Source organism: Zonotrichia leucophrys, chromosome 29 (assembly GCF_028769735.1).
Source record: "Zonotrichia leucophrys gambelii isolate GWCS_2022_RI chromosome 29, RI_Zleu_2.0, whole genome shotgun sequence".
NCBI classification, from domain to species: Eukaryota; Metazoa; Chordata; class Aves; order Passeriformes; family Passerellidae; genus Zonotrichia; species Zonotrichia leucophrys.
Window position 1 is genome coordinate 1,700,506 of NC_088198.1, and position 13,293 is coordinate 1,713,798.

The window sequence follows — 13,293 nt, forward strand, 5'->3', positions numbered from 1 at the left end:
CTGAATATATATTACAGTTTCCATGTGCTGTAAAAGCCATGACACCTCCTGTGGCCAGGAGAGCAACCAAGGAGCGCAAATGGCAGCAGATGTCACCAGAGCCAGCACTGGTGTCCTGTTCCCATCTCCCCACTGCTCAAGCAGCACCCTTTGGACATGTTCTCTCCCAGTTTCATGCCTTCTCTCTGAATATGTACCACCGTTTCCATCTCCTGATGTGCTGTGAAAGCCTCCTGTGGCCAGGAGAACACACTGAGGAGCACAAAGGGCAGTGCAAACAGCAGCAGATGTCACTGGTGTCCTGTCCCCATCTCCCCACTGCTCAAGCAGCACCCTTTGGACATGTTTCTCTCCCAGGCTGCCAGTTTCATGCCTTCTCCCTGAATATGTACCACAGTTTCCATCTCCTGACGTGCTGTGAAAGCCATGGAACCTCCTGTGGCCAGGAGAGCACACCAAGGAGTTGGGCAGCACAAAGGGCAGCAGATATCACCAGAGCCAGCACTGGTGTCCTGTCCCCATCTCCTCACTGCTCCAGCAGCACCCTTTGGACCTGAGCAGCATTTCAGAGCTGCAGTGGCAGAGCGGAGGGAGCAGGATCAGCCCCCCTCACTCACCGCAGTCCTTCTCATCCGTGTTGTCTCCACAGTTGTCGATCCCGTCGCACTGCCGACCGATCCACAGACACACGCGGTCGTTCTTGCAGCGGAACGGTCTGTTGGGGGGACACTGGAATTTCACTGCACCAGCAAACAGAAACAAACGGTGACGGTGAAAGGAGACGCCGGAGCCAGGCTGTCACACATGTCACACGAGCTGCCGCTCGGCCTCTGCCCCCGCTCAGCTCTCCGCTAAGGGCTGTCCCACGCGGCCCAGCGGGCTCCGGAGGCTGAAGCAAAGAGACTGAAGCAGAGATAATCTGGCTGCTGTGAGCCCTCTCCTCACCCAGCCCACTCCCCATCACCAGCCCTTCAATCAGAGTCACCTCCTGACACAGACATGGTTTATGAAAAATCCTTTCCTTAGGATTATTTCTCCTAAGAAACTGAGGGGACATGTCAGTCCTCCCTCCTTATCACCAGCCCCTCAATCAGAGTCACCCCCTGACACAGACATCTTTGATCAAAAATCCTTTACTTAGGATTTTTTCTCCTAAGAAGCCAAGAGGCCTCAAGAATAAAATGTGAGCATTGATTATCTGCTGCTGTGGAATGCAACAGGTGGATCTGTGATGGGTCTCAGAGTTGTTTCTAATTAATGGCCAATCACAGTGAGCTGGCTCAGACTCTATGTCCCAGACAGAAGCTTTTGTTATCATTCTTTCTTTTTCTATTCTTAGCTAACCTTCTGATGAAATCCTTTATTCTATTCTTTTAGTATAGTTTTAATATAATATAGTATATAATATATATATGTATATATATAATATAATAAAATATCATTCTAATAATATAATATAATATAATATAATATAATATAATATAATATAATATAATATAATATAATATAATATAATATAATATAATATAATATTATTAAATTTATTTTAAATAATATATTAAAATGTATTATGAATATGTTATATTAGAAATATATTATATATTATAAACAATATTATAATAGTATTAAAATTATTAATAATGATATATTAAAATATATATTCAAAATTTATATCATAAATATATTTTATATTATAAATAAAATTATAAATAATAATATTATTAAAATTATTGTTGATAATATTGAAATAATAAATCAAGCCTTCTGAAACATAGAGTCAAATCCTATCTCTTCCCTCATCTTCAGACCCCTGTGAACACAGTCACAACCTCCAAGCCCTCAGCTGCACCAGCCACCCCCCAGAGGTCCCCCCAGACCCTCTGGTCCCCCTCTGGTCCCCCTCTGGTCCCCCTCTGGTGCTCAGGCTCCAGGAGTGTCCCCCCATCCTGGGCTGTGGGGCTTGGGGACAGGGGCAGTGTCACTCACAGCACTCCTCAGGATTTTCGTCTGAGTTGTCCCCACAATCGTCCTCCCCGTCACACTTCCAGGCCAGGGGCTTGCACAGGGTGTTGTTGCACTGGAACTCGTCCAGGGGACACGTGCGGACTGTGACAGGGCAAGGGGGACATGTCAGTGCAGCAGGGGACATGGCAGGGCAAGGGGGGACAAGGCAGGGCAAGGGGGTGATGTGTCAGTGCAACAGGGGATGTGTCAGGGCAAGGGGGACACATCAGAGCAAGAGGGGACGTGTCAGTGCAAGGGGGGACATGGCAGAACAACAGGGGACACACCAGTGCAAGAGGGGACACGTCATCTCATGCTTCCCTCCTGCCAAACCCCCACCCTGGGGCTGCAATTCCAATTTCCCACATGCACAGGGGGTCTCCAGAGCTGAGGCATTTCCATGCCCGTGCACGCTCCAGATTGGGACACACACACAGAGCAGCACTCCCACCCATAGCAGGGACACAGTGACACCAGGGCAGGGATTGGGGGACACCAGCAGCCCCGGGGGACACCCAGCAGTGCCATTACCCCCTGTGCCACAGTTCTCCTCGTCGCTGCCATCCATGCAGTCGGCGTCGGCGTCGCAGCGCCAGCGCATGGGGATGCAGTGCCCGTTCTTGCACTTGAACTGGTCAAACTCGCAGCGAGGGGTGCAGTCTTTCTGCAGGGGACAAGCAAGGGACACAGTGGGCATGGCAGGCCCCTGTGCTGTTGCCACAGCCCCAGGGCAGGGGCAGAAGGGAGGTTTTGTGTCCCCATCCTGCTCGTACCTCGTCAGAGCCGTCGGCGCAGTCGTGGTCGCCGTCGCATTTCCACCTGCCCGCGATGCAGCGGCCGTTGGCACAGGAGAACTCGCTCTCAGAGCAGGGCCTGGGTGCTGGGGACAGAGCACAGAGGGTGCCCTGAGCGTGGGGACAGCCTGAGGGCTGGGGGTGTCCCTGGCCAGCAGCTGTGGGGGCACAGGGTGACAGGGACACTGGGGACAGGGGGTACAGGCAGAGCTGTGGGAGCTCACAGAGGGGCACAGCTGGTACCAACTCCCACCACTCCCTGTGGAGGTTTTGGGGGACACTGTGGCCACACAGCCTGGCTGTCAGGGTGCTGGGGACAGAGCACAGAGTGTGAGGACAGCCTGTGAGGGCAGGGGGTGTCCCTGGTCAGCAACTGGGGGGGCACAGGGTGACACGGACACATGGCCGGTAGCACTGGGGACAGGGGATACAGGCAGAGCTACCAGAGGAGCACAGCTGGTATCAACTCCCAAACCCTTCCTACACCATCCCTGTGGGGGTTTTGGGGGACACTGTGGTCACTGAGGTCACTCCTCTCCACAGGGCAGCACCAGCCCCACTGCTGCCCACCCCAGCTGCAGGAGGAACTGCAGCAGTGCCCTGGCAGTGCCCAGCCTCACCCCTGTGCCCCCTCACAGGGCATGGGCACAGCTCACAGCTCACTGGCACAGCCTGTGCCACATCCAGCAGGATGGCACCTGGCACAGCCGCCCACCTGGGATGGATTTGGGACCCTTCCCCTCCTTATAGCCCCCCTATAGGGGTATTGGGGCACAGGGGACCCCCCATTCATGGCACAGAACTGTGGGGAACAGGGGAGCAGGGAGAGGTGGGGATGGGGTTTGGAGCCAAATCGAAGCCATGCAGAGCCCTGCAGAGCAGCAGGGTCAGACCCTCCCCAGTTCCATGGATGGAGATGCTTGTGCTGATGCTCAATAAATCCACCTGGATTGTCCAGTCCCACCTAGAAATTATTGTCTTCATTGGGTTTTAGAGAGAGACTGTAACATGGAATTAAAAGATTTTGGCAGGAACCTACCTCTGAGCGCCCCATAACGACAGTGTGGAAATGGAGAAAAACATAAGATGAGGTGAAATGGCACAAAACTCAAAAAACACGACGGGAAATCAACAGAAAAGAAAAAACAAAAGCTGCACCCTGAAGAGCTGCAGGAAGATCAGAGGGACCCAGTGGGCACTGTGGGGTGGGAGAGGGTCTGGCAGCAGACCCTGGGCAGCCTGGTACCCCTTTGGGTGCCGTAGGGTGGGACAGGATCAAGCAGAGACCCTGGTGCCATCCCATGGGCAGCCTGGAACCCCTTTGGGTGCTGTGGAGTGGGCAGCAAACCCTGGTGCCATCCCATGGGCAGCTTGGGACCCTCTGTGTGTCCCCACTGCCATCCCAGGTGGCACTGCCAGGCAGGGGGTGACACAGGGGATGATGCTTGGTGGCAAAGCAGGACAAGGTGCCCTCAGGTGACTCTGCTGGGCCACCCATGCTCCTGCAGGGAGGGTGTTGGGTGTCACTTGTCACCTTTGGGGTGTCTCATTGGCACAGGGACAGGGTCAGTGGTGCTCCAAAGGAAGGCATGGATGGGACAGGGACAGGGACAGGGACAGGGACAGGGACAGGGACAGGGACAGGGTCAGCACTGCCCCAAAGGAGGGCATGGATGGCACAGGGACAGGACAGAACCTGTCCCAAGGGAGGGCATGGATGGCACAGGGACAGTGACAGGGGTCAGCATTGCCCCAAAGGAGGGCATGGATGGCACAGGAAAAGGGACAGGGACATTTTTGCCCCAAAGGAGGGCATGGATGGCACAGGGCCAGCCCTGTCCTGGCTGGGGTGGCCCAAACCTGTCCCCTGAGCAGTGCCCCACCCTGGGGACAGCAGGGACCGAGGGGTGGCACGTACTGCAGCTCTCCTCGTCGGAGTTGTCCCCGCAGTCGTTGTCGTAGTCGCACTGCCAGCGGCCCGGCACGCAGCGGTTGTTCTTGCAGCGGAACTGGTACGGCTCGCACGTGCGCTCGTCTGGGGACAGTGGGGACAATGGGGACAGGTCAGGGACAGGGTCACGGATAGGGACAGGGACAGGTCAGGGACACGTCAGGGACAGGGACAGGACAGGGACAGGTAAGAGAACTGGTACGGCTCGCACGTGCGCTCATCTGGGGACAGTGGGGACGGACACATCAGGGACAGGGTCACGGAGAGGGACAGGGACAGGTCAGAGACACGTCAGGGACAGGGACAGGACAGGGACAGGTCAGAGAACTGGTACGGCTCGCACGTGCACTCGTGTGGGGACAATGGGGACACGTCAGGGACAGGGTCACGGATAGGGGCAGGGACAGGTCAGGGACAGGTCAGAGAACTGGTACGGCTCGCACGTGCGTTCATCTGGGGACAATGGGGACAGGGACACGTCAGGGACAGGTCAGGGAAGGTCAGGGACAGGGACAGGGACAGGGACAGGGACAGGGACATGGACAGGGAATAGGTCAGAGAACTGATACGGCTCACAGGTGCACTTGTCTGGGGGGACAGGGACAGGTCAGGGCTGCTAGGGGGACAGCAGGGACAGGGACAGGCAGGGCTGCCCCAAAGGGGGGCATGGATGGGACAGGGACAGGTCAGAGCTGCTGGGGGGACAGCAAGGACAGGGACAGGGACAGGGTCAGCACTGCCCCAAAGGGAGGCATGGAGAGGGGTCAGCAGTGTCCCAAAGGAGGGCATGGACAGGGGTCAGTGCTGCCCCAAAGGAGGGCATGGATGGCACAGGGACATGGATGGCACGGGGACAAGGGTCAGCACTGCCCCGCACAATGGGACAGGGATGGGATCAGCACTGCTCCAAATGAGGGCAGAAATGGGACAAGGACAGGGGTCAGCACTGCCCTGTGACAGGAGGATGAGACAGGGACAGGAGTCAGCAGTGCCCTGAACATGGGGAGGGACAGGACAGGGACAGGGACAGGGACAGGGACAGGGACAGGGACAGGGACAGGGACCAGGACAGGGGTCAGCACTGCCCTGAACATGGGGAGGGACAGAAATCAGCAGTGCTCCACACGATGGAAGGGATGGGACAGGGGTCAGCACTGCCCCAAGGAGGGGATGGATGGGACAGGGACAGGGACAGGTGTCAGCAGTGCCGTGAACATGGGGAGGGACAGGACAGGGACAGGGACCAGGACAGGGGTCAGCACTACCCCTGCACCTCCCTCTGACCCAACCCTGCCCACACCACTCCAAAAAGGAGCAGCTGGAGCTCCTGGGCCACCCCAGAGGAGCCAGCCAGCTCCAGGCCAGCCTGTCCCTCAGGAAAAGGGACACAAATGCCACTGGCTTGTCCCCAAGGCCTCCACTCACCGCATTCCTCCTTGGGCTCATCAGATCCATCCCCACAGTCGTCCTCCCCGTCACATTTCCAGCGTGCAGGGATGCACCTGCCCGAGTCCTTGCAGCGGAACTCATCCACACCACAGGTCATCTGGGCTGCAGGGGACAAAGGGACACGGGGCAGGGTCAGCGCTGCTCAGGCCTGTGCTGCTCTCTGCAGGGATGGTGGACAGCCTGGAAATGGGGGGGATTCTCCTCCTTTTCAAGGAGTTCTCCAGGGAGATGTCAGGGGAGGAGGAACCCAGCGGGACAGACACAGCAACAGCATCAGCCACTGCACACGGGGACTGAGCAGGGACAGAGGAGGGACACAGGAGGAACTGGGGTAAAACTGAGCAGGGACTGAGGTAGAACTGACCAGGAATTGAGCAGATACTGAACAGGGACTAAGTAGGGACTGGGGTAGAACTGAGCAGAGACTGAGCAGGGACTGAAGAGGGACTGGGGTAGAATTGAGCAGGAATTGAGCAGGGATTGAGGAGGGACGAAGGTAGAACTGAGCAGGGACTGAGGAGGGACTGGGGTAGAGCCGAGCAGGAACTGAGCAGGAACTAAGCAGGGTTTGGGGTAGAACTGAGCAGGAATTGAGCAGGGACTGAGAAGGGACTGAGCAAGAACGCAGCAGGGAGCTGGGGTAGAACTGAGGTAGAACTGAGCAAGACCTGAGCAGGGACTGAGCAAGGACTGAGCAGGGACTAAGGAGGGACTGAGAAGGGAGTGGGGTAGAACTGAGCAGGGACTGAGCAGAGATCAAGGTAGAACTGAGCAGGAACTGATCAGGGACCAAGGAGGGACTGGGGTAGAACTGAGCAGGAACTGAGCTAGAACTGAGCAGGAACTGAGTTAGAACTGAGCAGGGACCGAGCAGGGACTGAGCAGGGACCGAACAGGGACTGAGCAGAAACTGGGGTAGAACTGAGCACAAACTGGGGTAGAACTGAGCAGGGACTGAGCAGAAACTGGGGTAGAACTGAGCACAAACTGGGGTAGAACTGAGCAGGAACTGAGCAGAGACAGAACAGGGACTGAGCAGGGATCAAGAAGGGACTGGAGCAGGGACTTGCCACCCCTGCAGCACACAGAGGTGCCCAGTGTGGGCATCTCACACCGGGCAGAGCCCCCTCCCCACACAGGTGCCTTACTGCAGTTAGCAGGTTCATCAGAGCCGTCCACGCAGTCGTTGTCACGGTCACACACCCAGACCCGCGGGATGCAGCGCTTGGTGATGGCACACTGGAACTGGTTGGGGGCACAGGTCACCTCGGCTGCAGCAGGGAGAAAGGGGGGTCAGGAAGGGCAGCAGGGCAGGCAGGGACAGCCATTCCCTTCCCCAAAAACCAGCTGTGGGGTTGGGAGGTGTGTGGGGGCTCCAGGGATCACAACAGGCTCAGGGGAGATGGAGCAGAGCCTTAAAATGGCTCCAGAAGACTCCAAGATATGATGGGACAGGGAAGAGGCCACCAGATCCCTCAGATGGGCAATGGGCTCAGCCCAAATCCACTTCGAAGGATTTAAGGATTTCATTCCCACTAGGAAACAGGGCAGAGGCCACCAGATCCAGGCTCAGCCCAAATTCCACATCAAGGGATTTAAAATATTTAATTCCCATTAGGAAACAGGGGAGAGGCCACCAGATCCCTCAGCTGGGCAACAGCCTCAGCCCAAATCCATTTCAAGGGATTTTAAATATTTCATTCCCACTAGGAAACAGGGCAGATCCCTCAGCTGGGCAACAGGCTCAGCCCAAATCCACTTCAAGGGATTTAAAACTTCATTCCCACTAGGAAACAGGGCAGAGGCCACCAGATCCACTTCAAGGGACTTAAGGATTTCATTCCCACTAGGAAACAGGCAAAAGGCCACCAGATCCCTCAGCTGGGCAACAGCCTCAGCCCAAATCCATTTCAAGGGATTTTAAATATTTCATTCCCACTAGGAAACAGGGCAGATCCCTCAGCTGGGCAACAGGCTCAGCCCAAATCCACTTCAAGGGACTTAAAGATTTAATTCATTTCATTCCCACTAGGAGATAGGGCAGAGATCACCAGACCCAGGTTCAGCCCAGATCCACTTTGGGGGATTTAAGGATTTCATTCCCACTAGGGAATAGGGCAGAGGCCCAGATCCCTCAGCTGGGCAACAGCCTCAGCCCAAATCCATTTCAAGGGATTTAAAACTTCATTCCCACTAGGAAACAGGGCAGAGGCCACCAGATCCAGGCTCAGCCCGAATTCCACATCAAGGGATTTAAAATATTTAATTCCCATTAGGAAAAAGGGGAGAGGCCACCAGATCCCTCAGCTGGGCAACAGCCTCAGCCCAAATCCATTTCAAGGGATTTTAAATATTTCATTCCCACTAGGAAACAGGGCAGATCCCTCAGCTGGGCAACAGGCTCGGCCCAAATCCATTTCAAGGGATTTAAAACTTCATTCCCACTAGGAAACAGGGCAGAGGCCACCAGATCCACTTCAAGGGACTTAAGGATTTCATTCCCACTAGGAAACAGGGCAGATCCCTCAGCTGGGCAACAGGCTCAGCCCAAATCCACTTCAAGGGACTTAAAGATTTAATTTATTTCATTCCCACTAGGAAATAGGGCAGAGATCACCAGATCCAGGCTCAGCCCAGATCCACTTTGGGGGATTTAAGGATTTCATTCCCACTAGGGAATAGGGCAGAGGCCCAGATCCCTCAGCTGGGCAACAGCCTCAGCCCAAATCCATTTCAAGGGATTTAAAACTTCATTCCCACTAGGAAACAGGGCAGAGGCCACCAGATCCAGGCTCAGCCCAAATTCCACATCAAGGGACTTTAAAGATTTCATTCCCACTAGGAAACAGGGCAGATCCCTCAGCTGGGCAACAGGCTCAGCCCAAATCCACTTCAAGGGACTTAAAGATTTAATTTATTTCATTCCCACTAGGAAACAGCAGTAGAGGTGATGGCAACAGAGGGTCTGCAGAGACCAGGGGTATGGAGAAAGCCCTGGCACAACCCAGGGAGCCAAACACCCCAAGACACAGACCTGAACCCCTCAATCTGACCCACAGCAGCCCCCAGCTGACCCCCAGAGCCCCCCACTCACGACAATCCTTCTCATCCTCTCCGTCCCCACAGTTGTCCTGCCCGTTGCAGCGGAAGATGCCGGGGATGCAGCGGTTGGTGTTGGTGCACTTGAACTGGCTGGGCAGGCAGACGTGGATGTCTGGGGACAAGGTGACAATCAGGGTGTCAGGAACACATAATCATGAGAATGATTCTATGCAGGGGCTTTTATTGAAGAGCTGGAGGCACCTCAGGGACCCAAACCTGGTGTTGGGAGGACGCAGGAGTGCCCAGAGTGTGCTTTAGATTTGGAAAAGAGAGCTCTGGGTGTCAGGGGTACAAACCCAAATCTGACCCCAACATGGGTTCGGGATGAACATGTTTTTATATTCTGTCGTTCTATAACTTTCATGTTAATGATTAAACTTATATTGTTCTATTGTATACATAGATTTCATCCAAGCACGGGCTCCTCGTAGTCCCCCTCAAACTTCTAACATAGTTTCTCATGATTCTTCTCACAATTAACAATAAATATATTTAATTACTAAACAATCATCACATCTAACAATTATATCATTTATCATATACTGCTTACACAGGTGCAATTTCACATCATCTGGCAAACACAAAGCCTAACATTTTCAGTGTCTCTTTTTAACATTTTTCCAGGGCCCCACTAAGTCCAGCTTCTTTCTAATTCCCCGAATTTTATGATTTTAAAACCTTTTACTATCAAGGGGGTGACAGGCAGCATCTCCACGCTGTGCAGGGTCACAGGGGGACACAGGGACCTACCACAGTTGGCCTCATCCGAGTTGTCCTGGCAGTCGTTGTCGCCGTCGCAGATGAAGGCAGGGTTGGTGCAGATCCCTGTGGAGCACTGGAACTGCCCTGGCCTGCACTTGAACTCAGCTGTGGGGCGACACAGAGCCACAGGTTTGCTCTGAGGAACATTTTGAGGGCACATCTCAACCTCAAACCCCTGCTCCATCCCTCTGGTGTCATCTGGACACTGCCTGGACTCAGCATCCAATTCTGGGCTCGGGCACTGCTCCATGGGACAGATGTGTCCCACTGCTCCCTGAACCCTGTTGTGAGTGACCCTCCCCTCCACGGGGCTGTCCCAACAGCCACCCTTGCTCATCCTGGGACACTTTGGGGCTGTGTCACCCCCTGGCACTCACGGCAATCCTCCGGCTCGTCCGACCGGTCCCCGCAATCGTCCTCGGTGTCGCATTTCCACCAGAAAGGGATGCACTTGTCGTTCTTGCAGACAAACTGATGGAGAGAGCAGCTCATGGATTTCAGGACAAACTGATGGAGTTCAGGATGGGGAGAGGGGACCCCAAAAGATTTCATCCCACTGAGCTCAGCCATGGGCACTGATCCCGTGCTGTCCCCTCTGGGCATTCCCAAATCCTGACCCAGAGCGAAGCCTTAACCCCACCCAGCCCTTGGGGTTTGAGGAGTGGGGTAAAAGAACATTCCAGAGCTGGAGGGTCTCTGGCTCCACTTCAAACATGAAGTGCCACAGGAGGGAGGTGCTGCCTGCACCCAAACAACACCCCATCACCACCAGGGAGATCATGGCACGAGGGAACCGGACATGGGGAACACCCAGACAGGCAGGGACAGGAAAGGACAGGCAGGGACAGGCACGCAGGAGCTTACCTGGCTGGCAGTGCAGTTGGACACGCAGGTTTTGCCATCACTGCCCAGGTAGAAGTTGGTGGGACAGGCACATTTGTGCCCCCCACCCGGGGAAAGCAGGCAGAGGTTGCTGCAGCCGCCGTTGTTGGTCTTGCAGGGGTGGTTGGGAACTGGGGAGAGCAGGGTGACAACAGCAAGTCAGACCAAGCTGGGGACCCTCAGGGTGGCAAGACCCTTGTCACCCTGCTCCTGCTCCCCCTGCCCAACCTGGCATCCCCCCACATCCCTTTCCTGGGGTGGTTCCCCAGGACTCCCAAGCTGTGCTCCGTGAGAAATTAAAATGAGAATTTAAACTTCTATTTCTCCAAAGTATCCAGTCTTATTTGCAAGAATTTGTACTTCTATTTCTCCAAAGTATCCAGTCTTATTTACAAGGCCACCCTTTGCAACTTGTTTCTACTTCCATTTCTCTCTCTCTGTCCCATTCCATGGCATTTCCAAGCCAGCATTTCTTATCTCAAGGTTTGCACACAGTGTGAGCTTTTTGTCAGGCTTGGAGAATTTTCTACAAATCCCTTTCCCACGTTGCTCACCATCAGGCTGGCGGTAGGGGTGGTAGATGTGGATGTCCATGGGCCTGTGCAAGGTGCTGATCAGCAGGGTCTTGTTGGCTCCTGTTGTTTTGTGGGCTCGGTTGATGGATTTGGTCTCCCAGTCAGTCCAGTAGATGAAATCCTCGAAGAGGGTGAGCGCGAAGATGTGAGGGATGTCCTGGCTCAGCACTGAGAGGGGAATGGGTGCTCAGAGAGGGGCTGTGCCATGTTCCCCTTCCAAAAGGAAGCAGCCTGGACACAGAGGGGTGGCCAGAGCTGGGGACTGTCCCCAACAGTGCTGGCTCCCAGTGCCTGGACCTTCCCAAGGTGTGCTGGCACCCATGGAGCTCAGGAGCAGGCACTCAAAGAAGGGCTGTGCCACGTTCCCCTTCCAAAAGGAAGCAGCCTGGACACAGAGGGGTGGCCAGAGCTGGGGACTGTCCCCAACAGTGCTGGCTCCCAGAGCCTGGACCTTCCCAAGGTGTGCTGGCACCCATGGAGCTCAGGAGCAGGCACTCAGAGAGAAGCTGTGCCACATTCCCCTCCCATAAAGAAGCAGCAAAGAGGACACAGAGGGGTCACCAGAGCTGGGGACTGTCCCCAACAGTGCTGGCTCCAACACCTGACCCAGAGCCTGGCTGTATTGGCACCCATGGAGCTCAGGAGCAGGCACTCAAAGAAGGGCTGTGCCACGTTCCCCTTCCAAAAGGAAGCAGCCTGGACACAGAGGGGTGGCCAGAGCTGGGGACTGTCCCCAACAGTGCTGGCTTCAACACCTGACCCAGAGCCTGGAGCCCCCCAAGGTGTGCTGGCACCCATGGAGCTGAGCACTGAGAGGGGAATGGGTGCTCAGAGAGGGGCTGTGCCATGCTCTCCTCCTACAAAGAAGCAGCATGGACACAGAGGAGTGGCCAGAGCTGGGGACTGTCCCCAACAGCTCCCAGTCCAACACCTGACCCAGAGCCTGGCTGTGCTGGCACCCATGGAGCTCAGGAGCAGGCACAGAGGGGCTGAGGCACATTCCCCTCCCACAAAGAAGCAGCAAAGAGGACACAGAGGGGTGACCAGAGCTGGGGACTGTCCCCAACAGTGCTGGCTCCAACACCTGACCCAGAGCCTGGCTGTGCTGGCACCCATGGAGCGCTCACCCGTGTGCCTGTTGGAGCCATCCAGGCTGGCAAACTCGATGTAGTCCTCGCGGGCATCAGCCCAGTAGATCCTGCTGTTGATGTAGTCCAGGGTGAGCCCGTTGGGCCAGGTGATCTTGGTGTCCACGATGACGCTGCGGTTGGTGCCGTCCATGCCGATCTTCCCAATCAGAGAGTGGTCACCCCAGTCTGTCCAGTAGAGGTAGCTGGGGGTGAAACACAAGAGATGGTGAGCTGGAAACCACAGAAATTCCTCACTGTGAGAATCCCTGGCACAGGATGTCCAGAGAAGCTGTGGCTGCCCTGTTCCTGGAAGTGTCCAAGGTTGGATGGGGCTTGAGCAACCTGGGATAATGGAAACCAGGAGCAACCTGGGATAGTGGGGTGGAACAGGATGGTCTTTAAGGTCCATTCCATCCATGACTCTGTGATAAACAGAGGTGCACAGGCACAGGGTAGGGAAAACCAACCCAGAGGCCAAAAGGGAAGGCTTGATGCCATCTTCCAACCTCTGGGACAGCAGCAAGATGATCACAGCCCCTTTCCCCAAACCCCAGGGCATGGAACAGGATGGTCCTTAAGGTCCCTTCCATCCATGACTCTGTGATAAACGGAGCTGCATGGCCATAGGGTGGGGAAAAGCAAAA

The 13,293-nt window shown here is 55.2% G+C and overlaps 1 protein-coding gene across 4 annotated transcripts in view; it reads right to left on the minus strand.

Annotated features, from left to right (window-relative positions):
* Positions 1–13,293, minus strand: part of LRP1 (LDL receptor related protein 1) — a 142,524-nt gene that overhangs the window by 16,359 nt on the left and 112,872 nt on the right. For all 4 annotated transcript variants that reach the window (XM_064734737.1, XM_064734735.1, XM_064734736.1 and 1 more), the window contains exons 60-72: positions 12,647–12,852; positions 11,499–11,687; positions 10,927–11,075; positions 10,440–10,533; positions 10,051–10,167; positions 9,293–9,412; positions 7,347–7,469; positions 6,175–6,300; positions 4,717–4,833; positions 2,778–2,884; positions 2,536–2,668; positions 1,987–2,106; positions 618–740 (exon numbers count right to left, since the gene is read on the minus strand). In XM_064734737.1, the coding sequence (XP_064590807.1) occupies positions 618–740; positions 1,987–2,106; positions 2,536–2,668; positions 2,778–2,884; positions 4,717–4,833; positions 6,175–6,300; positions 7,347–7,469; positions 9,293–9,412; positions 10,051–10,167; positions 10,440–10,533; positions 10,927–11,075; positions 11,499–11,687; positions 12,647–12,852 (1,724 nt within the window). The remainder of the gene's footprint in view (positions 1–617; positions 741–1,986; positions 2,107–2,535; positions 2,669–2,777; positions 2,885–4,716; positions 4,834–6,174; positions 6,301–7,346; positions 7,470–9,292; positions 9,413–10,050; positions 10,168–10,439; positions 10,534–10,926; positions 11,076–11,498; positions 11,688–12,646; positions 12,853–13,293) is intronic.